Source organism: Pelmatolapia mariae, linkage group LG7 (assembly GCF_036321145.2).
Source record: "Pelmatolapia mariae isolate MD_Pm_ZW linkage group LG7, Pm_UMD_F_2, whole genome shotgun sequence".
In the NCBI taxonomy this organism is placed as follows: domain Eukaryota; kingdom Metazoa; phylum Chordata; class Actinopteri; order Cichliformes; family Cichlidae; genus Pelmatolapia; species Pelmatolapia mariae.
In genome coordinates, this window is record NC_086233.1 from 46,792,886 (window position 1) to 46,819,790 (window position 26,905).

The 26,905-nt window shown below is 39.5% G+C and overlaps 1 protein-coding gene across 3 annotated transcripts in view; it reads left to right on the forward strand.

Moving 5' to 3' along the window:
• Positions 1-26,905, forward strand: part of LOC134631209 (plexin-B2-like) — a 129,848-nt gene that overhangs the window by 91,102 nt on the left and 11,841 nt on the right. For all 3 annotated transcript variants that reach the window (XM_063479310.1, XM_063479311.1, XM_063479312.1), the window contains 21 exons: positions 521-647; positions 1,113-1,272; positions 1,843-1,954; positions 2,478-2,589; positions 2,939-3,040; positions 4,389-4,481; positions 5,017-5,104; positions 5,439-5,605; positions 6,685-6,833; positions 10,674-10,779; positions 11,467-11,603; positions 12,051-12,233; positions 13,233-13,326; positions 16,273-16,470; positions 17,771-17,956; positions 19,067-19,200; positions 19,566-19,666; positions 20,003-20,232; positions 22,160-22,341; positions 25,252-25,318; positions 25,773-25,919. In XM_063479310.1, coding sequence (XP_063335380.1) covers positions 521-647; positions 1,113-1,272; positions 1,843-1,954; positions 2,478-2,589; positions 2,939-3,040; positions 4,389-4,481; positions 5,017-5,104; positions 5,439-5,605; positions 6,685-6,833; positions 10,674-10,779; positions 11,467-11,603; positions 12,051-12,233; positions 13,233-13,326; positions 16,273-16,470; positions 17,771-17,956; positions 19,067-19,200; positions 19,566-19,666; positions 20,003-20,232; positions 22,160-22,341; positions 25,252-25,318; positions 25,773-25,919 — 2,875 coding nt within the window. The remainder of the gene's footprint in view (positions 1-520; positions 648-1,112; positions 1,273-1,842; positions 1,955-2,477; positions 2,590-2,938; positions 3,041-4,388; positions 4,482-5,016; positions 5,105-5,438; positions 5,606-6,684; positions 6,834-10,673; positions 10,780-11,466; positions 11,604-12,050; positions 12,234-13,232; positions 13,327-16,272; positions 16,471-17,770; positions 17,957-19,066; positions 19,201-19,565; positions 19,667-20,002; positions 20,233-22,159; positions 22,342-25,251; positions 25,319-25,772; positions 25,920-26,905) is intronic.

Here is a 26,905-nt window from a genome sequence, read left to right on the forward strand (position 1 = left end):
TGTACTTCTGTTTATGTGCACAATATCAGCTCATCTCTGTGTTAGTTTGTATTTCCTTCAGAGTATGTATTTTAGTCTTTGCTGCATTTAGTGCTAGATTGATTTTATCAAAAAGAAGTCACATGTTTTTATCTCTCCTGTGTATTTTGTGTGATTGCAAAGTCATTTTTTGTCTTTAACAGTTTCATTTCTTGCATCATCACATAATATGAATAGCTTCATTAAAATTATGTTCTATTAACCTTATACCTTAGATGCTCACAGCTGGGAAGCTTGAACAAAGGAGTACTTTTTTAGTACTTTGCTTAAAGGTTATATAAGTTAAAATGACCCTATTAATGTAGTTACCATTGCGGACATTAAATGTTTTTCTTTTTGATACATAAATCTTTATTTTGTGCACAGACCCTGCTGGAAGTCACGTAGGCATTGAGTTGTTATTTACAAACTGACTTTTTGTGAAAGCATTTATGGGATGTGCAGCTCAGGCTGATGGGATTTTCTCATCCTTCGTCTGAAGGTGTACCAGGAGGTCTGAGTGCCGACGGGCAGAGGAGAGGAATGGCTGGTTGTGGAGCCCCAAGCAGCAGTGTGTCAAGATTGTATCCTTCTCTCCTTCAAACCTTTCCTGCAGAAAGACCGGCAAGGTACAGCTCTGTTTATTCCTCACTCAAACTATCTCTGACTTCCTTTGTTCTCTTTTATTGTCCCTCTTTTCTCTGCAGTACCTAACTCCACTTACATGCAGAGACTGAGTAATAAACTGAGTACACTGTGAATCAAAGACCTCGAGCTCCAGGTCTTCCAGCTCTGTATTGATCCACCCAGAAAACTCCAAACTGTCTTATTATAACCTGCGTGGCTGATTATCTGAAGATGGAGGGCTTCTTCCTATTCCCCCATTTTTTACTTCTTCTGTGTTCCTGCCCGTCTGACTCACACATGAATTTCCATCAGCAGCATGTCACTCCTTTCTCTTTCTCAGTTTCTTTCTTTGAAAAAAGAAACAGGTTCTTTATTATAACTTTGGTTATGCAGAGATACAAACTCAGTGAGATGTTACGGGCTCAGAAGCCACAGTGTTTCCAGTCAGTATGTTTTTGTCTGTCCAGGTGAACATCAATATTCCCTCCCTTCCTACCATTGGACACTCTGATCGTCTGCAATGCAAGATTGAGTCTTTCCAGAGTAACGGCATCATGTCAGACTCTGGTGAGGTCTCCTGTGATCTGCCCCAGCCTGGGCTTATACCGAAAACACCCGAGGGCCAAGGTATGGTCTCTTTAATTACCCTGCCACATTTCTGTCGTCTTTAAGGTCTAATGTCTGTGCTTCTCCATGATGGTTAATGCTGCATTACTAACTGGACAAAGTGGGAAATGGGCTAAAAAAACATGAGGTTAAGTTAATGTCAGCTGGAAAATTCTCCATCATTTTGTTGAAGAACTTACAGTGTCCAACAAATTTGCACCAGAAAATTGCACGAAATCAAGACACTAATCTAATTTAAGCTTTATTATTTCAGTTTATAGTTTTTTATATCAGTAGTCAGCAAACATCTTGCCCAAAACAAAGTGAGTCCCATAAAAATGGCTTTATAAACAAAACATGAAACGTTTTGCAAATAGAGCTCAAGTTTCAGCTTTTATATGCTAAAATACAGTTTAGGCAGTTAAATAATCACTGAATTGATTCTGAGGAGATTTATCAAAATATTTAATCGCTCTGTGTTTTTTGTCTTTAAATGTACAAGCATACTTGACATCTTTTATATAATAAAACTTGTATTCACATAAACAGCTAGTGTAACACATTTTAACCACTGTTTTACTGTCTCTTCAGACTTTGTGGCCGTGGCTATCAGGATCTTTGTGAATGAGACTGTGGAGTTGGCCACGCGGGAATTCAGGTTCTACAACTGTGCTGCCACAGTGAGGAAATCTGAAAACACACCGTGAGTCAGGCTGTTAATCTTTCAGTTCTGCTCTGTCACTCAGTGAAAATACACAGTGACATGGAACACAGCATCATCTGACAACCTTGATGTAAATGTATCACCGTGCATGAGCAGATGAGAGATCAAGGCTCTGTTTGTAAATTGTGATGCATGGTGGTTTTGAATGCACCTCTTGCATTTTCTCTCCTGCTTCTATTACCAAGCCGAGGAAATTGCCTCAGTTTCCTTTTCATTAATCAAAAAATGAAAGTCGATCCTGGCTGTTTTTTTCCCCTCATTTTTTTCTGCATTTCTTTCACACAGAGGAACGTGTGATGAACGAGCTTTGCTTATGTGAAGTTGCAGAGATCCATTTCATTGTCAGCAACATAGATTTTTGTGCCGGACGCTCTCTGATGAGTTTGCATGTTTTAGATGTTGTTTGTGTGTGCTTTTATGTGTGCATGCTCTACCCTGATTGTGCATGTGAAAGTATTTCCTTATCCAAGTTGCTTATTAGTCCATATTTCTGTGTTTTCAGGTGCATGTCATGTGTAGGCAGTCCGTGGGGATGTCAGTGGAACACGCAGGACCACACCTGCAGCGATGCGGACGACAGCGTGGTTGGTTCCCACATCATCAAGCACCGTCAGGTTAGTTCTTTCTGACAGGTCAAGGACTCTTTTCTGTCATGTATGTGTATGATAGATGTGGAGATCAAGTATAGCACAAGTTTTAAAGGACACATCTAAACTTTACATGTGATTCACTGCCTGAGTGGTCCAAACTCCTCCTGAAAAATTAATAAATACACAAATCCCACTATCAGCTGCCACCATCTTGCATGACAAATGTTGCAGGGTGGAGGATATCAGATTCCAAGTCAGCAGATGTTTCAGCGATATAGTTATCTGTCGCCACAGATGAGGGTGTCGGTTAAGTGGTTAGCATGTTTAAAATGTAAATTATTAAAGTATCTAATTTGTTTTCATTCTGTTTCAGAGAGCAAACTGTCCTCGGTTCGAGAATCCCGATCCTGTGCTCATCCCTGTGGGCTACAAGACTCGAATCAGCTTTGAAGGCATAAATCTGGAATATTACCAGGTAAACTGGCCCCACTCCACCCCCAACATGCATCTGAGTTCCAGGGAAAGAAACACTCTCTTTCTGTTTGTGGATATCCCTTTGGCAGAAAAAAGAAAAACACAACAGGTTCATTTTTAGGCTAAAAGAAAGGAGAATGAGCCAAACTTGTTTCAGTTTTTTCTACTCTTGCATCTGTTAATGAGGGATTCTAAATTGGCTATAGGTGTAAATGCCAGACTGAGTGGTCATGTCTCTCCTTCAGTTGACACCTCTACAGGGTGTATCCTACTTCTTGTCCCATAACAGCTGGGATTGGCTCCAGTCCTCCCACCCATCCCCACTGTGTAGGATAGGGAATTAAGAAAATAAACAAAGTAATGCATCGGTATGATATCACAGAGATGGGGTCCCCATATCAGTATACAGTTCTGGCTGTAAGTGATGATTCCGCACTCTTACCAACTGTTTAAATGTTGCAAATAGAAAAAAAAAGTTAACTTAAAGAGATTGAAAGGAAGCAAAAATGGCTCCTTTAGACAGTGAATGAACTTTGGGGGCCACACCGAAGTCCAATATAAGATAAATAAGGATTATTTTGTCTGTAAATCATGCAAAGCTACTCTGGTAAAGTTCGATTTTGGAATTGGAAGTAATGATAATAGTTCCCCTTTAAGACTGGAGTGTTCTGCTGGAAGAGGGCTTAAAATGTACTTTTTACCCTTCAACCATAGCGAACAGGTGTGAGGACACCCAACTTTGTGAACAGAATTACTCAAAAAATCTTGTGAATACAATAACTCAAGACGGATGTCTCCTTGGATGTTTAAACTTACCATAGGCAAATCTAGGAAGTTAAGGGGTGGCACTGGTGACCGTCAGTATTTTTGTTTTTGTCATGATTATGCAGAGTATCTTTCCACATGAATAACATTACAAATCCCAATTCTTTTACAATCAGACAGCAATATAAGCTGTAACAGTTCACTTAGTTGTCACAACATACATCTTGATCATTTTCTTTGAATGTGTGAGTTCTGAACCTTTATAGGTGCAGGTTCCCAGGGATCCACTCATGTTTCATCAGTCAAAGTTTTGACAGCTGATCTTTCACAGCTGTGAAAATCAAAACTTTTAAGCCCTGTGTGAAGGTTTTATAATCACACAGCTTTCTGGGCTGTTTCCATTTGGTTGTTGTGTGCATATGTTCAGTGTTGCTGATTTGATTTTACACACTTGGGTAGAAACAGAGAAACTGCAATTGTTTCCATGCTCTACACATAGAAGAGCATCAAAGAACAGTACTGTAAAAGTATGATCAGCATGAATGCACATCAGCATTTTTGTTTTTGTTTGTGTGGTTCTGCAGGGTCGTCATTTCACCATTGGCAGTGAGCTGATGACAAAGGAAGAAGATGTCTCGTTTGAGGGGGGGCCATTCTACACTTTCAGTGGCTTCAATGTGAGCATGACCCCTCGTTTGACATTTGTCTTGATGCAACACACTCAACACAGGTCTTTGCACTGTGACTGGTTTGTGGTCCTAGTATTCAAAGTACAACCTAGAAATACACTGAAAGAGTGAATGTATATATTCTGCAGCAAAAGAACTGTGTGAAGACTTTCTGTTTATGAACAGCTGTATTTATGTTCCACATTTATAAAAGAAGTCAACCTTTAGCCTTTTTTCACATTCCCTTTGATATTCTCTAGCTCCCTCTAATGGACATGCTCCCCTCGCTGGAGAGTTAAACACCATCTCCACATTGTGAACTTTGTGATTGGGAAGCTCAAACAGTGCTTAGCCTCCAGCTATGTTCTTTTCCAACATTGATTTCTGTAGCTGAAAATCTGCCAGACTGGGTATATATTCTTTTTTCTTTCTTATTTTCCCTTGGTGTGGGGGAGCAGCAGCCCACACTGTTTGCAGAGAAGAGCTTAAGTGCCATTAATCACAGGATTCTGTATTAATAATTCATTTTCTTCCAATTTCTTAGTTTTTCTATGATAAGTCACCGGAGACCAATGTTCTGTTCTACGTGAAGGACAAGGAGTCTGGCGAGAAGATGGACAGCACGGTGAACGGTGTGTCTTCACATATTAATGAGGAGATTTTATTTTAATGCCCTGTGTGTACACGGCAAGTCCCACTGTGGGGCTTCAGCTGGATTTAAGGAAGCTACCTTTAATCTGCACTTGAAAATTACAAAACATTACTGCATAATCTAACAGCTTTTTACATGAAGGATTCAGATAAATGTATGTTACTGCAGGAGTCACTTGAAATTAGATTGTTCGGAAAAATTTTTCATTGAGGATGCAAGAATATGCTCTTTGAATGTGCAATAACATAATATTCAAAAACAAGAAAATTAATATAATGCTTATTGTTTTTGTTTCCTCACTATTATCTCTACAGTCACACTGTACAACTGTGCCGTTGAGAGGAATGACTGTAGTCTTTGTAAGAACGCCGACCCAAAGTACAAGTGTGTGTGGTGCAGCAAGAAGCAGGCGTGTGTGTATGAGAAGCTCTGCGATCCTCTCCCCAGCAACACCGAGTGTCCCGACCCCGAGATCACCAATGTGAGTCTTCACAGTGCTGTCATCACTTCATGTTTACCTTTGAAATGGAAACTGTACCTTCTTTAAAATCTTGTGATTGGATGTAAAAACACATTGACTGTGGTGATTGGACTGAGGTCTTCACTGGCCGTGTATATTTCTTCCACAGAGGAGTTGGGAGTGTGTTTCTCCTTGAGAGTGTGCGGCGCTGTTCCTTAGCACATGTCGATCGGATCAATTCTTTGTTTGTTCACCTAATTGTTCGTGCCTCTTTGTCATTGATAAAAATCCATCAGTAATTGTGTTTATATCATTCTGACAGAGGCTATCACCTAACCCGCTGCAGCCTGACAGACAGAGATACTGCAGATAAATCACCATGACTGTTGTTGAGATTCAACTTAACAGCTATACAGAGGATTGCAGTGAAAAATTCTGAAGACGTTGGGAGTCTGCAGTGTTGACCTTTATGGTTTTATTATTCATAGACACTTGTGCCCTCTTTTAGCCCATGTTCAGGTTAAACGTATGATAAGGGACACAGTGCAGTAAACATCATACCTGCTATACATTAGCATGCTAGCTTTGTCATTGTGAGCATGTTAATGTTACAGTGTAGTGTGAAGCACCATTATCTCTTTAAGTCTAGCCTTACAGGAATGCTGCACACTGTGTGTGTCTCGCATTAGTGTATTTTATTTGAAGTTGAATTCACATTTTTTAAATTAAAAAATTACAGGAAAAATATTCAAATTTCATTTTTTACTATAAAATGTTCAATTTATCTCCTCACAAAAATGTTTGTTTTTGTTTTGTATTTACCAGAACATCTGCCTTTATATTTTAGTCAGATTTTCTGACCCACAAATACAATATGGGTCATGTTCAAATACATGCACACATGCATACAGATGTGACTCATACAGTATTGATGTAATTCTCCACTTGGCCTTGAATATTAAATACTTAAGTCAGCTCAATACTTGGTTAAACAGACTGTGTAAATCTCTTGTATGTTCTTATTGCACAGATAATCTGGTTAAATCCATTTCCAATCCCTTCTTCCTATAAACACCCTCCTATTGCATCTCCACATCCAGATCAGCCCTCTTTTCGGCCCCGTGCTGGGAGGCATCTCCATCACCATCAGCGGCTCCAACCTCGGCATCGATCAGGGAGACATTAAAAGCATCACGGTGGCTGGGAAGCCCTGCATTCATGAGCCAGAAAAATACTCCGTCTCCAAAAGGTAAAGTTGCCCACATGCAGTTGTGCACTATGCGCAGGACATGTAACCCACCTGGAGGCCATTCAAATGTGGACAGGTTTTATCAAGTCTCTTTTTAAATGTTGTATACTTAACTGTGCTAGGAATACTTTCCCTTTGCTCAGGGTAACCTGACTACAGGTTTTAATTAGCTCATTCTACAACTGTATTGATCTGAGTCTCCAGACACAGTTTGATTTAGAGACAGTCACAGTTTCCAGAGGGAAATGTCAGTAGTAGAAGAAGTATTCACTTTTTTTCCTTTTCTTTTCATAAATGTGCAAGAAAACAATGTAAAAAAGTCGTGTTACAGATTGATTGTTCAGTAAACTTTTTATAACCGTTCAAGACAGGGTCAGTCTAAATAAAGAGTGGGGCAATCAGTCTTTTAGTGATGTTTTGGTTTTTAAGCATATAATTTGAATATATTTAAGTTATTTTCTGGATAGGAACCTAAGGTGCAGATTAAAGTTGACAGAAACTGAAATTAAAGCTATAATATTTGCATGTAAAATGAATGGCACTCAAGCACTTGCACATGGCTGATGATTGAGAGGGTCTTCTTTTTTGCCCTAATGTTGCACACATCCTTTGAGATACATGTGTTCATCAAAGCACTATATGTATATGTCAATGATTTGATAGTGTCACACACAACTTCTTCTTGTGGTCTATTCATGCTTCAGGCACTACCTCATCCTTCTACCTCAGGTGTTAAATGGACTGAGCGCTGTGAAAAACATTGAATGAACTTTAGGTCAAGTCAAGCAAACTGTACTTCAGTAACAGCTGTGTTTAAAAAGTGCTCACTTCATACAAATGGTCTATAAAAGAGAAAACGGCCACATCATTGCCCCACGGCCGCTGGCCAGAACTGTTGACACCTGGCAGGATGGAGCCACATTTATGACAAAATCTTGCCCCACCATCTGCATGATGAGACATAAAATAGGATTTATGAGACCAGATGGAAGTGTTTCTCCCTTAAATCATCCACTCTTGGTGCTAAATGCCTCTGTGCTCCTGCTGTTAGTTGTCCTGCGTGTTTGTACAGCAGGTTGTTCCTCATTTGCTTAAAATCTGGGCAGAGTTTGCATTGTGTTATTTCCCTCTTTCACATCTTAGTTTGAGCTGCTGGTTGTTTGGTCATGACCTTCCTGTTGGAGGCGTGCTATGAATGATGCTTGCTATATTACGATGACAATTTCATCAGCTCTGCATTTTCCCTCAGAACTGTTTATCACATGGTTTCTGTTAAACTCCAGACATTGACATTCATAAAAGAAAATCCCTGCAGGGACAGAAGCAGACAAACTGTCTGAAGAAATCACACTACACTCATAGCTTCTTAGTCAAAAAAATAATAATTAAACAGCTGAACCTGAATGTGAACAAACAAAAACAACTGACTTCAGTTTTTTAACTGTTGCCTTATCTACTAAACTAAAACAAGAAACATTAGTTGTTAATAATGTCAATGATGGTCTAAAGAATACAAAATCAGACGTCTCCAGTGTTTCCAGTTTGTTCTCTTAAATGGCAAATCTAGGTTCAATAGTTGTGTGGGGTGGACACCGTGTCTAAATGGTGAGACCTAAAAGACATATACAGCTGACTGTCATCTGCATAGACATGATAAGAAATGTCATTAAAAGATTGGACGATGCCAAAGAAAGAAAATAATATAATATGAACCCTGTGGACCTGGACTGAACCTTGTGGAACCCCATACATGAACCTGCTCATCCTAATAGAGAAAATCCTGTCTGATAAGGAGGAGGAAAACCAACACAGCACCAGAAATATAACCCAAAACCAGGAACCTATTAAGTAAAATGTTATGGTCAATGGTATCAAAGGTTGCTCTCAGATGAAGTAAAATGATTACAGAACAAATCCCTGCAGCAGAATCCACTGAAAGACCTTTATAGATAAAGATAGGGGTCTCAGTGCAGTGCTGCTTTTGAAAGCCAGACTGAAAAGGGTCAAAAATCTGTCATTTGCATAGTAAAGATTTGAACTGGCTTTCTAAAATCATTTTAATCATTCAAAATTACCATTAGGGGTGGCATTAAATTGGGTTTATTCTGTAAAGGAGTTACCGCAGCTTGTTTAAAGTAGGATTACCTCAATGAGCTATTAATGAAGCAATGATGGACCTTGTGAGACTCCCAGACAGGACAGAAGGAGGAACTAACTGTATGGTAAAAATGGTAAATGGCCTGTATTTATATAGCGCTTTACTAGTCCCTAAGGACCCCAAAGCGCTTTACATATCCAGTCATCCACCCATTCACGCACACATTCACACACTGGTGATGGCAAGCTACATTGTAGCCACAGCCACCCTGGGGCGCACTGACAGAGGCGAGGCTGCCGGACACTGGCGCCACCGGGCCCTCTGACCACCACCAGTAGGCAACGGGTGAAGTGTCTTGCCCAAGGACACAACGACCGAGACTGTCCAAGCCGGGGCTCGAACCGGCAACCTTCCGATTACAAGGCAAACTCCCAACTCTTGAGCCACGATCGCCCCGATGGTCACCATGAGCCTGATGAGGGTTTCATCTTGCCTTTTACTGTAGTCAGGTTATGTAGTCAAGAAGTAAATGATTCAGGACACCGAGCACCATTGTTACAGGCGGAGGAACCCGAGGAGATTTTGAAGTTCAGGACCATCATCTTATTTACAAAATGACTGAAAAAACCATCACAATCAGAAAGTAACAGAACATGCTAAAGTGCTGTTGACGGTTTCAAATAATACCCTTGGATTATTCTATTACAGTTTATTATTAAAATAAGAGGATCTAGCTTTTTTATTGCCTTATTATAAAAGTGAAGAAATTCTCTGAAATATTTACCATGGACCACCCAACCCGTGGACTTCCACAGCTACTCTGCTTTTTAAAAGGAATATCCGAGGCCACAAGTTCAGAGTTATTACCAGTTTTGTAAGGAGCGACCTGACTGAGAATGGCAAGGTAGTGTTCATTAATGGTGGCACCAAGGAGCTCAACATTATTATCAGAAGAATTAGAAAAATTAAAAAAAGAAGAAAACTTGAAAATAACAGAATCGTCAATGAAGCTCCTGCGCTTAACACAAACCTTGAAAAAACAAGTACGAGTTACAAGAAACATTAAAGGAGACTGACTTATGTCACTGAAAACAAATTAATTTATGTGCAAATGGTCAAAGATAACACCATAAGTTACGACCAAGTATGTGTGAGTAGGGCCCCAAACATGTTCAATAAATTTAAAGAGAGGAAATCCTGAGTTGTAGTGCTTGATGGATCCTCAGCATGAATATCCCCAACAAATGTGATTCTGTGTATATTTAATAGTGGAAGATAAAAGTCTTTAAAATAGCATACATAGCAATTTTGATCATAGTTATCTCAAAGGAGCTATAAAAATTATATTAATATATTATATAAAAAACAATATCATTTGACATAAAAATATATTTTTATATATATATATATTTCACGTGTTCCACATCTACAGCCGGACATCTGCAGTGCACTAAAAGTGAACGTTCTCCATGACATTGTTCTAAAAATGTGAAGCTTCATTCTCACGCTGCCACGACTCAGAGATAAACGTAAAATTCTGTTTCTCGCTACAAAAAAAGTCATTTTAAAAATATGACTTGTTAGCAGTAGAGTGGACGTTACCATCATAAAACTGTTGAAACTTGCCTTAATATGTAAATAGTAAATGATTCTTTACCCAGTTTTGAGTTTCCAGGTCAAGTCCCAGCATTTATTTTTGTTTATTTATTAATTTATTAATTTTTTTCTGTTGTTCTGATCAGAGTTGTGTGTGAGATTGGACCTGCTGATAAAGCTGACTGGGGACAGGTTGAGATCGAGGTGAATGGGGGGAAGAGAGGAACCTCCTCTGTTTCCTTCACCTACAGGGTAAATGCATATACACACATACACACTCACAAACACACACGTATACACTGTCCTCAGCTGCACGTCCTCTATTGAGTTGTACAACTTCTTATTGAGAAATTAAACTCATCCAAAAGCTTTCAGCTGATTTTGTTGTTTTATGGACTGTTTTATGTTTTCCATTTATTAGCTCCAGAGAAACTCTTATTAAAACATACCAAGGGCATGACAGTTAAGAAGACTGACCAAATACAACATGCTAAATGTAACAGTAAATTAAGCACCTAGATGCACATTGCTGTGGTAATTTACTGTACAGTAAGTCAAAATGTGCAGGCATTCCTCTTTAACCAGATGCTGTGCAGCAGTTGCCTTTGTCACTTTAATACTCTAAGAGGCTACAGCGTAGCTATTTAACTGGCTTTTCATATCTCTGGCTCTGCTAAAGCTTCCCCACAGGGGAGTGCTCCTCCTAACTGTTTGCTCAGCAAATTGAGGCAGATGTGGTGCTTGTGGGAGTTTGTGTGTCTGAATGTTTCTGAAAGAGTGGGTCGGGTTAGATCAGGCTGAGAAGCAATGTTTCTGACATGGAGCTGTATCTGTGTGTGTTATTCTAGTGTGTGCCAGCATCTGCCAGTAGTTAGTGTGTACTTGAAATATGAGTGTGTATTAAGGTGGTATTTGGTGACACCCTCTTCCCTTCATTAGGACCCGATGCCTGAGGAGGTGACGCCAAATAGAGGTCCTAAAGCAGGGGGAACCCTCATTACAATCTCTGGATTATTTCTGAATGCTGGCAGTAAGGAAGATGTCCAGGTTACCATCGGAGGGGTGAACTGCAGTGTGTAAGGATTTCTTTTTTTCAATAATTCTCATTCAGGCCAAACTTTTTCAATTCAGCCTCTTTAGTTAATAGAGCTGCTTGTTATTCAGACATTGAATTCTATGCAAATTCTTCTTTGCACACATTTTGAAGTCCATGAATTGATTTTTTTGTGTATATTCTTGAAGCAAAAAATTGAATTGACCTTAACTTTAGTGTCACAGTGAGGAGGGATTTTTTTTCTCTTACAATTTTCCTGTACTGTTGTGACCACCAGTGCTCTGTCAAAACCGATTCACGGTGACATTTTAGGCAGAGGTAACAGAAAAATAACGAGCAAGAGAAGCAGCAAAGCCAGATTTTAACAAGCTGTCAGCCTGCTGCCATGTTGGCTTCCACTGCACGGTGACCTTGTGCCACCCCCACTCCTTCAGCCAGTGAGTACTGAGCTATGTCCTTGTCTTGGCAGGGAGCACTTTGGAGAAAATATCACCTGCAGGACAGGAGAATACCGCGTGGATAAAGTGCCCTCTGACCCTCTCGACGTCGTAATGAAGTATGGAAAGAGAACCACAAAAAGCATCCCGACTACCTTTCGGTTTGTTGAAAACCCCACTGTGCAGGATCACCAGCCCAAAGCAAGCTTTGTCTGGTCAGTTTAACACAGCAGTATGCAGTCATAGTGTTTGTGACATTCACTCTATCTGTTTGTTACACGCTGAATTTTTACTGCCTTCATTTTACCTTTTTTTTTTCTTTCTTTTTTTTTTGCTGAAGGGAGTTCCAAGGATCTACTTTTCATATTCACTCTGAAATATCTAAATATCTACCTAATAAAGACCAATATGACCAAGTACTAAATGCATTCTGTACATACATACGGTCTTACTGAGTAGGTATGATCAAAAATTCATAGTTGGATAAGAAACTCTCTCTCTCTGACTTGACTAACTCTGTTATTTTGCGAGTCCAAATTTCCCCAATCTGTAAACCTCAGAAGTGTGAAAGTGCCATTCTGATTACTGTCTTAATGGCCAAAAATAAGAGAATAAGACACAGGCTGACTTTTACTTTTGAATATGTGCTTTAAAATAGAAAGAAAAAAGCTTCTAACTTGACATTAGTGACACAGGCAAATAGGATTGTTCTGTATGTAGAAAACTGAACACTTAGAAACTTACCTGCCTTGTTCTTTGCCCTGCAGATTTCTGTCTGAAGCTTTGGGAAACCTTAATAATGTCATTAAACTTCTGGTGTTTAAAACTAGGATCTAGGATTTTTTCCTCCAAGAGTTGCTGAGTGTGCGTGCGTGCGTGCGTGTGTGCATTTTTTGTGATTGGCTGAAACTGGCTGAACCAATGCTGCTTTTGGTGTTGTAACAAACTGCTTGATAATTGCTGAAAATTGATGCATTTGATGGTTCCCTTGCTTTTTCTGCCGCAATTCTGACACATGATTAGGTACACTGACTAAAACAACAGACGACAGTTTGTTTTCATCTCCAGTGAAAATTACCCCAGGTGCATTTTAAGAACTGTCTGTCTTCCTGTGAGCTTGTGCTCTCGTCTTTGTTTGGCTGGGAATACATTTGATTAATATGTATTTTCCTGTGTTTTTGGTGTGAATAGATATGTTTGTTTGTGTGTTTTAGTGGAGGGAGGAACATTGTGGTAACCGGCTCCGGATTTGACATAATCCAGACTGCAATCATGAAGGTCCAGGGAGGCAACTGGTCGGCTTCAGAGGTTCCTGTTCATTTTCCGTATCTTCCTCTGAGTCAATGCACTGATGCATCTCTGACAGTCATTATCTTAGATCTTCTTACCCTTTCTCCTAAATGTTGCTTTTTCTCCCATGTTTTCCCTCTCTCACAGTACCACCACTCTTCAATCCCCCTACTTCTCATGAACCCCAACTCTAGTTTTGATTCATTCAAACTCTGTGAAGCATTGCAATTAAACGGACACACAACAATAAACAAAACACACATGTCCACTCCTCCTTGCTGCCACTGATCAGTGAGATTTTATAATACTTCATGTCACTTCCTGAGCTATAAATCCCTAAAACCTGTAGGATTGCAGATATTGCCACCACTGTTTCACCCTCACCCAGAATGTAACTATGGCCCTCGTCCAGCTCAATCAGGTAGGACTGACTGTGCCAGGGAACTTTAAGGACCTGCACACAGCTTGCCACCGTCTGCCCTCCAGTGTACTGGGCAGTCTTAAGAAGTAGCAGTTTTGTTCATTTAATTTAAAGGAAACAATTTTAAACCAGAATTAGGGTTACTGAAGATTATGTGCCTGTTTCACTCTTCACGATTTTACTCCCGTCCCAGCGAAGTCCCCTGGCCCTGCTACCAAGGGACAGAAAAGGCTTGAAAATAATTTTCTGGCTGCCACAAACTAGCAGTAGATGTAAAGTGTTATCTCAAAGACCTTGGTTGGTCAGCCTCACAAGCTTCTCTTGGTTTAAGTCCATCTCTGAGCTAGACCCAAATATGAGGACCCATTATGGCTGCTGGCATATATTAAAAACATGTAGATTTCTAGGTCAAGTTGCTGACCTGAAGTTTATTTATTGTGTGTGGTTTTATTCTCTGTAAAGACCATCTAGTTCTTATTTTGGATTTTAAACTTCCTGAGAGTCCTTGAGTCTGTGCAGCATATGTTTGTAGTTACAACCTAGATGGATTTTTATAGACTTCTAAATTGGAGTTGATTGGACCGCAGAAAATCCTACTAAATAGTTGCTACGAAATGTTTACTTATACCAAATGTGACTGTTGCACACCTAATGGAGCCAACAAAAATAACTTTTTAATGGATGGATCATTTTAAAGTTCCAGCACATACCTATGGTACAGTATTGTTTGTGCTGTTGGCAAAGTGATGTACCTAATCACACTGAGAAAAGTTCTTTTAAAAAAGGGGGTGGTAGAACTTGTTTATCTAGAAGATAAATCTGGGACTGATTTAATGTTTATATACAGCAAAATGCATTTACGTGTATGTATGATTATGGGGCCACCATTGTCCATTGTCTAAAAAACAAAAGTGTGCTACAGTCAGCCAGACACCTTCCCACGATGTGTAGTGAAAGATTGGTATGGATTTATATTTGTTCCATCAAATAGAAATCTATATAATAAAAGAGGATTTCATAAATGTTAATAACATTCAAAAGTTATTTTGAAGACTGGACTAATTCACATACCTTCAGATCTCATTGTTTCAGGTACATTAATGCAGTGATTTATCCAACATTAAATTTTTGATACTATTTTTTTGGGTCCCCTGGAGTTCTTTAGTTTTCCTCTACTATATAAATGTAATTGTAGTTCAGGTCAGGTGGTTGCCAGGCAATGTAATGTTGTCATAATAGATGCCATAATAGTCAAATTAAGTGGATGCAAATTAGATGCTACTGCTGTCAAATGAAAATGATACAATGCTTTTATGAAGTTTTATATTTGCATATATGCAAAAAGTTGGTCATTTGCAGTCTGATTGTAGGTGGCTGCTAGGCAACATAATGTTGTCAAATCTAATCTAGATAACATGTACCTGTGTGCCACATGTGGATGCTGAATCCTGATTGTGTAGGAGGAGTATACGGACAGAGATTTGGCATGTTATAGTAGTGAGTGTAAATATACATTCAAAATGCCTTTATATGGGCAATTTGCAAGATTTTTAAAAGGTGAAGGGGAGAATTTGAAGATATTCCGGTTTTGATATTATGCCAGAGACTTCTGTGACGTGCTTCTTCTTTCAGCTGCTCACAATAATCATTAGAGAACCCGGTCCCTGTGGAAAGCTGTGAGTGTGTCTAAAATTGGTAGTTTTACACGTATTTCTATTGTATTCTACTTCTAAACCAATTTTAGCCCTGTATGAATCACTTTTTAAAAGACAAAATATTTCAGAGAAAATAACAAATATCAAATTAACACCTTTTATTAACTTAATTATTAGCCTTATTTTCTGAAGTTTGGCACTTGTCTTAAAATTAACATTTGACTTAGAGCATGTGAATTTACAATGACACCCTGATTACAGTCTAGAGTCCAGATGTTTCCTAGCCACCTATTTACATGTTTAGAAAGAGGGTGAGTCTCAAACACAGGATATTCTACATTGTTACACTGGATACTAGATACCAAAACACAGGAATTACTATTATGTCTGAAAACTTAAAATGTGTGTTCTCAGTCTTTCTGTTATGTATTAATGATGACATTTTGACGCCTTTGCTTTGTTCTGTTGAAAAACTTTACCTACTTGTAGAACCGTGGAGTTTAGCTGTCATGCACGTAGTGTCGAAACAATGAGAGTGACAGAAATATCACCATCAGTCCAGTTAATCACAAACAAGCATAGAAAGGCAGCGGAGGAGTGACTCAGTGTGAGTTATGATTCATCAGAGGCCTCATTCTATGATTGAAGATTGAGATTTTAATAGAATGACTGAAAAGACGCACATAATTTTACCTTCCCCATTGTACCAAAACAAGCTTTTTCTTCCCCCCCCACAGTCTATTACCATGTCTTATATTCACTCCAGTAACGCCCAGTGTTTGCATTATTATTTTTAGTGCTGCTCCATATTTTCCATGCTCTAATTTCCTGCATTTTTTGTCATGCTTGTATTTGTAAAACGTTTTACTGTCCCTCTATCCAACTCAGCCTGCCCATGAGAAGAATGACACAGTCATCCAGTTTCAGTCTCCAACAGTAAACGGCTCCTTAAACCAGCACTTGAAAACAGTCATCAAGCTGGACAACTGGGAGAAGGAGCTGAAGCCCTTTTACTACCACCCTGACCCCAGCTTCAATGATCTACAAAACAAGATCATCACTGCGAACAGCATGATTGTCGTTACTGTGAGTACAGCCACGAGGTCACTTTAATGCAGTTGCAGTACTATGTTTTCCTTTTTTTTCCTGAAGAGTCGGTGTCTGCTGTGTGTCCTAATTAAGACAAACGGTCTTATTATCTGACTTGAGGATAAAAATGGAAAAGATGCTGAGTTGCATTTGCTGCACATTTGTCATTTAAGCTCAGTGAACGCTTTGGCTTGGAAGTAAAAAAGATTTTTTTTAAAAAAGCAGCTGCAGTTAATAAACAATTTAAAAAAAATGTTCATTTTATGATATAATAAACATGCTTTTAGTGTAATGCTGTAAAACTGTTTTATGACAAACACTGCAGGGTCACAAAAAGATTAACACCAGAAAACGCGCATGCAAGTGTTTACACAAAAAGTAGTTTCGTAACACTTATCTGAAATCATGCAGTGTTTTTTGGGCAGGGGCCCCAATTAAACAAAGCTTTGTTTTAAGTGGTGTTAAGCCAAATGGTTGAAAAGCCCTCCAAGTCTACCCACGAGTACACATTATTGTTTTAGCCACAGTATAACGAATGTTCATCTTTACGATAGCTAATCTGACACTTTGTGCTCTCAATATCAGACAGTATGTAGATGAGCTAGTAAATAAAACCCCGGTTTCTTTCACTTTTAATCTTTTCATCATCATGGATTTATTTTCTTACGTATTTTGTAGCATTATTTTTGCCTCTCAAGGGTGCCACTTCTTTTTAAAAACTCCAAGGTGACACTTTCACATTGCTTGTTTTGTTTGACAAGTGCAATAGAGCATTGTCACAAAAAGCAAAGATATGCAACAAACAAAAACAACTGAGAAGCCTGAGCCAGAAAATGAATGGATTTTTCTTATAGCTTATTTTTATGGCTGTTTCGAGCTCCCAGAGTATACCACCTCAAAGTTTCTGTTGGTAAACGCACTTGTGGGGAAAGTCATATGCAAAACATGTGTAAAACCTTTTCAGTTACTCAGGCGCTGATTAACTTAAGCTGGTTTCACCTTCTTCCAGCCCACATTAGAATAATTAAATGTCTGTAGATCCACAAGTGTGCTGCAAAATCTCAAGAAATTACTGAGAGTGAGGTGCTTACAATAACTCCAATCTTTATCTGTTTAATTACTTTTGGCTCATATTGGAGCAGTGAGGAGCTGTCATACAGCACACTTCCCACCCATTACTCATAAAATGCTGCCGATAATGTTTTCAGTGCTCATCGTAGGATCTGTCTAATTAATTTCTCTCCCATGTACTTCAGTCACTGCCCTTAGAGCCTCGCATTCACTCTTCCCCCTGCAGGGTCGGGGATTCTCCAAAGCGATGACAGCTAAAGAAGCACAAGCCTTTGTAGGCGACGTTCAGTGTGTGGTCACGACCCTTCTGGATGATAAGCTGTTCCTGGAACCACCTTCCACCACGCCTCGTGCTCATTCTCGCTCCAAACATCAGCACAGAGAGACGGGGTCGGAGGATCTGGCGCTAATGGTCAGAGCACACTAACAGATGAGTCCTGACTGATGATCATTTATTTCAGTGAATGTTTTAATGCAACACTGTAAGATCACTGCTTCATAAATAAAAGTACTCGCCTCAAAATCTAAGCATGTTAAAGTTTTAAAGATATCTCAAGAATGAACTTTAAATACTCAAAATAATGGTCTGTAATGGATAAAGGCTCCTTTTGGATTCTATGTAATCGTTTATTATAATTATACTGCTATATCTCATGTGTTACACACAAGCGTACTTTTACTGTTGGAGCTTTAGCCAAAGCTTCTTTTTAGCCATTTATTTGAATAATAGACAAATTACTAGGTTCTTTTCTTTCTTTTTTAAAAAATGTATATTGTTTGGTTTGTAATAAATAAGGCAATAATACGAATGAAAGCAGAGGACACTAGGTACTACTAAGGCTATTAGATTAATTGATAGTGGAGTAAAATACAGCATTAAAACTGAGCAAAGAAATCTTTCGTGCCCATGGTCTTTATCCTTGTACATGTACCTCAACTGTGTACTTCAGCAAAGTACTTGAGTAAATGGACCATTGCAGATCCATACACAGACTTGAAGATGAGAGCATGCATGCATCATGAACCTTTACTGTTCTTCTCCCGGCATATCGTCTATACAATTTGAGATCCAATTTTTTTTTCCACTGGTTGAACAATTTTCATGTAGCTACAGGCTCTATAATTGCCTGTAATTATAGGTAAGCCACAACTATGATGAATACCATACCTCTCCTTGGGTAATTCTTATTGTCATATGTCAGCGGCTGCATAAAGAAGTGACACCGCTAGACTATAATCCAGCTTTTTCTATATTGGTATCTGCTGCTGTTGATAAAGTGTCAGACTTGGTACGTTTATGTAATTATCCTCTTTATGCAGCCCTACCAACCTGAACACACACACTTTAAAAATACTTTAAAGGTCCTAGAGCTGCTTTAGCCGAGTTGACGGTTGGAATCTAAATTATTCACATTTAGATTTAATCTCTCTACTTCCTCCCTGGCATCGTCCAGTCTTTGCTTTTCGCTTTGGCTAAAATGTGGAGAGCTTGTGCAAATAATAAGATTTTTTCTTTCTACAGATCAAGTTTGGGAAAAAGGAGTGGGTCGACTGGGTGCAATACGAGAAGAAGAATGATTTCCCGCTCTACATCATCATCCCTGCTGTCATTGTGCCCATGCTGCTCATCATCACTATCTCTGTCTACTGCTACAGGTGAATTGAGCTATTTTAGGTTAACTTTATGCAGCAGGAGCACACAATTGATTGTGTTTTTTTAAGAGTATAGGTACTTCTCCAGTCAGTCCCAGCTTTTTCTGCATTGTGTTTGCTGGTTTGTTTGTTTTTTTTAAAAACGACTTTGTTTATTACGTGTCTGTTGCGAGAAATATGTTCATATTCATAAGAAATTATTAGGAGCACACCAACAGCGACTGCGTAATAAGAACTAATAGATACCTTGCAGCTAAGTTAGTGGCCAAAAGAAAATAACCTCTTTGCAACAAGTTAACATTCATCTGTTTGACCTTATTTTCGTGATGCGTTTTCTTTGTGTGTGTGTGTGTGTTTAATCTTTTCAGGAGGAAGAGTCAGCAGGCAGAGAGGGAGTATGAGAAGGTGAAACACCAGCTTGAGAACCTGGAGGAGAGTGTACGAGACCGCTGCAAGAAGGAATTCACAGGTATAAGCTGTGCAGCTGTGCAGCAGCGTCAAAATATTGCTAATGTCCCTCTAAGGATCCGTGTTTCTAAGAAGCTGTAAAGTAATGAATTGGTTCATAGCTCTGATTAAATGCATAAATTCTCCCACTCAATGTCATCTTATCATCATTATTAGAAGCAGTTTTGCAGTAACATTAATAGAAAACAATATTTCACTGTTGAAATCATTTTCCTGGCAATGCTCTCCATTTTCTGCCTCTTGCAGCATCGTAATTGAGACAGACGAGCAGTGTGAAAGTGACAAGAGTTGCTTATTAAAAAGAAACCATGTGGTGCTTTTTGTTTCTTTCTCGCAGACCTAATGATTGAGATGGAGGACCACACCAATGACCTGAATGAGGGACGAATCCCTTTCCTGGACTACAAGACGTACACAGACCGAGTCTTCTTCCTGCCCTCTAAGGACGGTGCCAATGATGTGATGATCACAGGGAAGCTAGACATACCAGAGGCTCGCAAGGCCACCGTGATTCAGTCTCTCAACCAGTTCTCCAACCTCCTGAACTCCAAGACATTCCTCATTAATGTAATTATACTGCACACGCATCATCAAATTGTCAGCTGTGAACTTGGACCGATAATGGACCAATAAAACTTGCAGAGAGTTTGCAGTCCTTTAAAACTGCAAAAATCAAACCACCAAATACTGAACAATGCTGGATACATCTAGATTTTCAAAGCTTTCTTTTTAGCTTCACTGGCACCAGGACTCTGAGGATGTCAGAGTCAGTTGGTACACTTCAAATAGATCACTATCAAGTTTTACAAAGACATTTATGATTCTTGGATGATGGATGGCTTTGGTGATCCCTCTAACTTTTCCAATAATACCACCAGCAGTCTGGGATTTGCTTGTCTGAGTGAAATGATGCCGGTTGCTTGACAAACTGCACAGACATTACTGTACCCCACAGGATAATCTGGAAAAACTTGGGTGTTCCAGTGACTTTTCCTCTTGAACTACAGTCAGCTCAGAAAGAATATTTCAACTAATTTGGGCTAACACAATAAGAAGTACTTAAAAAATATTGACATTCCTATCAACCTCAGCTGTAGTTTGTTTTTAGTGCTAAATGGCAAATGCTAATTAACATTACATGAGATGATAGTAATGTGAGACTATTATACCTGCTAAATATCATGCAGCTTGGATCATTTTGGCATTATGACTTTAACATTTAGCGCACAGTAAAGACTCTCAGCTTGCAGCTAGCACAGATTTAGACTCTTATGAAACATCAGTCAGTCTAAATTTAGACATGTAATCACTAATGTTACTTCATATGTTATATAAATGTCAGTCACTGGAGGCTTATTTCTAAACTGCATTATTTCAACTGCTCATCCAAGTGAATCCAAACCCATCAGTGCACCATCAATACCAGAGTCCTCATGCATCAAGTTTCAAGCACAGTGGGTGAACAGATGTCGAGAAGGGTGAAGAAGAGACAGACAGATATATAGATTGGCCTGTTAATTCATGAGATGTAGCATACTGTATACCATAAATGGAGTTGACTTGCAAAAGTGGTAGCATTGCAACAATTTCCTCTGAGCTTGCCAGATTTGCACCACTGCATAAACTCTCTAGGCATAAGCTGATTTACTGAGAAAATCACAAATGTAGTTGTGGAGTTGTTTCTGAATGAACTAAAGTGGCCTTGTGTAATGAAAGAGGTAAATCACTGAATGCACCAATACAGCTCTTTTATATGTATTCAGACGACAGTGGAGTTTTGTGGCACAAGGAGTCACGAGGTGGCTGTGGTAATAGGACGGGAGAAAATAATCTTGAAAGGCAGCAGGATAAATGCAGGGGAGGTTTTCTTTTTCACTAGTATTTCTGATAATATGTGTGTGGGTTTTTTTGTTTTTGGTTTTTTTTTAAAAAAAAGAAAGAAAAAAAAGGTCAGATCCAGCCATTACCTTGAGCTACTTAGCTAAATGTTTGTATGATACTATATTGATGGTGTTTTTAAAATGGGCTGAAGACCTCACAGATCTATTCTAACTTTAAGCCGCCCCCTTCCTTTGAATTGAGCACTGTAGTGTGTTACAGTTTTGCGGCGTATCTACAGTAATACAAGCGAGAAGCAGAGGACATAGCAGAGGGAGACGTGTGAAGATTCCTGTTAATCCAATATTGCTGGCACAGAAACAGCCTCTGAGGTGCTAACTGCACTTGTGGGGTGATTCCTCTTCCACTAATTGGTATCATTTCTAAGCCACAGTATTTTACAGGGCAGAACTAAATTTACCTTGATAATTATAATTTTCACTAGCATTGGTCTTTTGATAATTTAAAAGCATATTATGTTGGATTTGCTTCTGTGTGTGCTTCATCACGATGATTAATTCACCTCATCATTTGCCTCCTGTTTCTGTGTGTGTGTGTGTGTGTGTGTGTGTGTGTGTGTGTGTGTGTGTGTGTGTGTGTGTGTGTGTTTTTGCAGTTTATCCGTACCCTGGAGCGCAGTCATGACTTTAACGCCAGGGCCAAGGTTTACTTTGCCTCCCTGTTAACAGTAGCTCTGCATGGGAAGCTGGAATATTACACCGACATTATGAGAACACTGTTGTTGGAGCTGATGGAGGAATATGTCAACAGCAAGAACCCCAAACTAATGCTGCGCAGGTAAGTGTGGACCAACTCTCTGTTGCTTCTTAATGGTTCTCCTGTATTGCTTTCAGGCTTAATTAGCACAACATTTTTACATAGCATGAATCCAAAATGTTTTGGTGCTTGCTTCCCATTCATCACCTTGAAATCTGGTGCAAACATTCATATCCTCTTTCTAGATTAATTGTAGTTACCTTAGCCAAATTTGTTATGTAGGTCAAAACTGTAACAGTAAATACCTGCTTTTTGAATGCTAACCTACTTAGCTCTGTGTGCTGCTGCCTCAGTCTAGCCTCTCGGCGCCACTCTTCTGGCTGGACTCTTAGATTTGTTTGGCAGTAATTGCTCTGAGATTGTAAAATGTCCTCCTTCTGCAGTTTTGAATCAGAGTCACTCAACTCTGGCACTGATATGAACCAGTTGATGCGGACTGGGATTCAGTTCAGAATGCAGCGGACTGTTTCATTCTGTTGCCATGTTTTCTGTTGAATTTTGTAAAGACTTACTGTAGTCCATTATCAAGAGCCAGACTGCTGCTCCATCTATTCCAGTCTTCCTCCATCTGCTCATCCTTCTGTCTTTTCCTTTTTTTTTGTTTTTCCTCATTGGAATCCAAGTAAAATGTGCTGGACAATTTTCTTTTTTCTCTTTCATCTCGTCTTTGTCATCTTCACCTTCTTATCCCTGCTGATTGTAACTAAAAGATCAGCTTTAGTGCTTGAGCCAGCGTAGTTTAACCCAAATTCTATTTTATTAGTTTGACTTTCCAGCTAAGTGAAGACTGGTTGTAAAATTTGGGTTGGTGTGAAGTTATTATTGTTTTGCTAACCAGTATTTTTAAAAACTGACCAAATACTGGTGAGTTATTTTTTGTCACTGATTTGATCGTTTTAATAGTAATCGTTCTCTATATTCTTCCTGGGCAAAATTTCAGAATTTCTTTGTGAAATTTGAGTCCATAAACATTCAGCTTATTAATCTGATTGAAGTAAATAGCCTTAAGAAACGAAGCTTCCAGATTTTGGTGTTCTTTGATCTTTTTAATGATCATGTCAAGGTCAAGTGATCCATTGACTGCTGCTTCCCCTCCCTCAGCAGGACACACTTGTCTGACGGCACAGTTGCTTATCGTTTCTGAGGGGCAGTTTTGTGATCTGAACTATTCGCTGTGCCTAGGCACGCTGTGACTGACTGTTATGCAAGTACACATCTTAATTATCCCCCAATGGAGAAGCTCATTATGCTGATTAGCCCATTGTGCCAAAACAGGCCTCCTTATATACAAGACATCTAATTAGGCATGCTATGTGCATCAGTGAGCATCACCAGTGGATAGTTGACATTTTGATGGGATATCTGTCAAGTGACCAATGACATGAGTTCTGAATAAAAATATCTTGACACTGACAAGCTGTATATAATTCGAGGCCCTTAAAGTCCCACGAGATGATTTAAAAAATATAATAATGGTTATGTAAGTTATTTATACTATCCTGTTTATCAAAGCCTTTATTTATTCTGTAAATAAATGATAAATGTCATAAGGCCTTTTCATATTGCGCTAAGAAGTAGTCGTGGCCCCCTTCCTGATTTTCTAGTATTTATACGTTTGTCACACTTAAATGTTTCACATCATTAAACAAAATTAAATACTAGAAAAACATAACACAAGTAAACACAAAATGCAGTTTCTAAATTAAGGTGTTTATAATGGGGTGGTGGTGGTGGGGAGGTCCAAACCTCTACATGGCCCTGTGTGAAAAAGTGATTGCCCCCTAAACCTAATAACTGGTTGGGCCAACCTTAACAGCAAGGTTGGCCCAACCTTGCTGTGGCATGACCTTTTTATGGTCATACCACAGCATCTCAATCAGATTCAGGTCAGGACGTTGACTAGGCCACTCCAAAGTCTTCATTTTGTTTTTCTTAAGCCATTCAGACGTGGGCTTGCTGGTGTGTTTTGGATCATTGTCCTGCTGCAGAACCCAAGTTGTCTTCGGCTTGAGGGCACCAACAGATGGCCGGACATTCTCCTTCAGGATGTTTTACTGGACAGCAGAATTCTGGGTTCCATTTACCACAGCAAGTCCTCCAAGTCCCGAGGCAGCAAAACAGCCCCAGGAATCTTTTCCCCTTAATAATAAACCTCTTCATTTAGAAACTGCATTTTGTGTTTGCTCGTGTTATGTTTGTCTAATATTTAAATTTGTTTGGTGATGTGAACCATTTTAGTGTGACAAACATACAAAAAAAAATAGGAAATCAGGAAAGGGGCAAACACTTTTTCCACACCACTATATATAAGCTTACATCACATTATGCAACTTCAGAGGCTCTGTAGTGTAGACTTTCCCCTTATCAACAAACACTATATAGACAAAAGTACTGGGCTGTATACATGATACACCTACAGGAGGTGCTCAACCATGGAAATCCTGCCAGGAAGCTCGCTGTGCACAGGGTTTGCTGATGTTAATGCCAGAGGAATTTTGGAACTCTGCAGTTATTGAGTCAGCAGCGCACCTTAGCAGTCAGCAGCCCTGCTCTGGTCTGCCACATTGTGGCTAAGTTGCTGTGGTTCCTAAATGCTTCCACTTTACAACATTATCATTTATTACTGCATGCAATGTCAAAGAGGGAAGAAATTTCACAAAGTGACTTATTGAAAAGGTGGCATGCTCTTACAGTACCATGCTTGATTTTAGTGAGCTCTTTCTTTCACACACATGACTGCATGGCTAAGTGCTTGATTTTATTGGAACTGAAAACACCTGAATTCAGGGATTAAAAAGTGTGGCCCAATACCTTTATTTATACTGGTGTCTGTTTCATGCCGTGTCTCTTGATATACAGTATTTTACACTAAACAAATACATTTTATTTTCATATTAAGAGTAAAAATAACTCAACAAATATGTTTTTCAGGTCGGAGACAGTGGTGGAGCGGATGCTGTGTAACTGGATGTCAATCTGCCTTTACCAGTTTTTGAAGGTAATGCAAGTTTTGGGTCACTGGAAATGATGCAGTGACTGACAGAAGATTGATTTGATTTGAATATTTTCTGGTTGCAGCTCTGATATGTTTCAATTTTAGTAGCTGTTCTGTGTTACAGTAAACGTTATGGTATAGACTGGTGGTCTGAAAAATATAGATGTTATTCAATACATTTTTTTTAAGAGTGAATATACTTTATCAGTTATTTAAAAAAAAAAAGTATGATCGCATGCTTCAATATTAAACTGTGGGCTTTATGGATTTCTGCATTTCTTTCATTAGTGCTTGTGTTGAAAGTGCCAATTTATTTGACTTCTAAGCTGCTAATCACAACAATTAGATTCTTTACAACAGCTGTGTCAAGCTAAATGGTTTTGTGTGCCTCTGCGTGTGTGTGTGTGTGTGTGTTTGTGTTTGTGTGTGTGTGTGTGTGTGTGTGTGTGTGTAACAGGACTCTGCAGGCGAGCCCTTGTACAAACTGTTCAAAGCCATCAAGCACCAGATTGAGAAAGGCCCCGTGGATGTCAGAGTGAAGAAAGCCAAATACACCCTCAACGACACAGGCCTGTTGGGTGACGACGTAGAGTACTCTGTCCTGGTGAGATGGACGCGCACACACTCACTCACTCACTCACACACACACACACAAGCGCACAAACACACACAGAGCACCCCTCACAAACACTCATACATAGAAATTCAGAAACTCAGTGTCATAAAAACTGCACACTCTGCTTCAAGATTGCATGGTGTTTTGTGCCTGGTGAGCAATACAAACACGCACACATACACACTGTGCAGTTGCCGTGGTAACCCCCCCCCCCCCAAAAAAAAGCCCTGAGGCGACTGCCCGCTTTTGTGTGACATCCATTTTCAGTGTCAATGTTCTCAGCTCAGAAACGACACAGCCAACACATTCCAGCGTAGCAGGGAAATGTGTGGCTTAGGTTAAAGTCCTACAAGTGGGAACAAGTATGGAGTACAAGCCACCTCCACAACCTCCCCTCAACCTCGCAGCCTGCACCTGCTCTCCGTCCATTTGGGCAGCTTTCAGGAGTCAGGAAATGCCCGTGTGTCTCGTTTTGATATTGTGTCTCGGTAATGGAAGCTAATATGAACCCAGCTGTTTTTTGTTAAAGTCAGCACAAATAAAAAGACCCATGGGTAATGGCGTTGTCGAGGACAATTATCAAATTAGCCTGAATTACACGTCTCCTTCTGTGATGGATTGCTTTCTGTGATTGAATTACACAGGGAGGAGGGAAAAAAAAACGCTTGAGAGATTTCAAAAGCAGATGCGTTGCTTCCTACTGGCTTAAATTTACAGCGTGCTACTCTTATGCACTTTATATGCAGCTGGGCTGATAGGGTTGCCATTGTGAGTGTATTCCCTGGCTCACATTTGAAAGCGTTGAATGGTCAGTTATTTCTAACAGAATTGGATGTGAGAGGCGAGGCGGGTCAGAGTTGGCTCCCGCTGAGCTTTGGTCATTAGCTGGCCAAAAGTCCTGTCAGGTGTCACAAATGTGTGTCTGTGTGTGTGTGCCTGTGTGCTTATAAAGCCCTGTTGCCGTGACAACAACA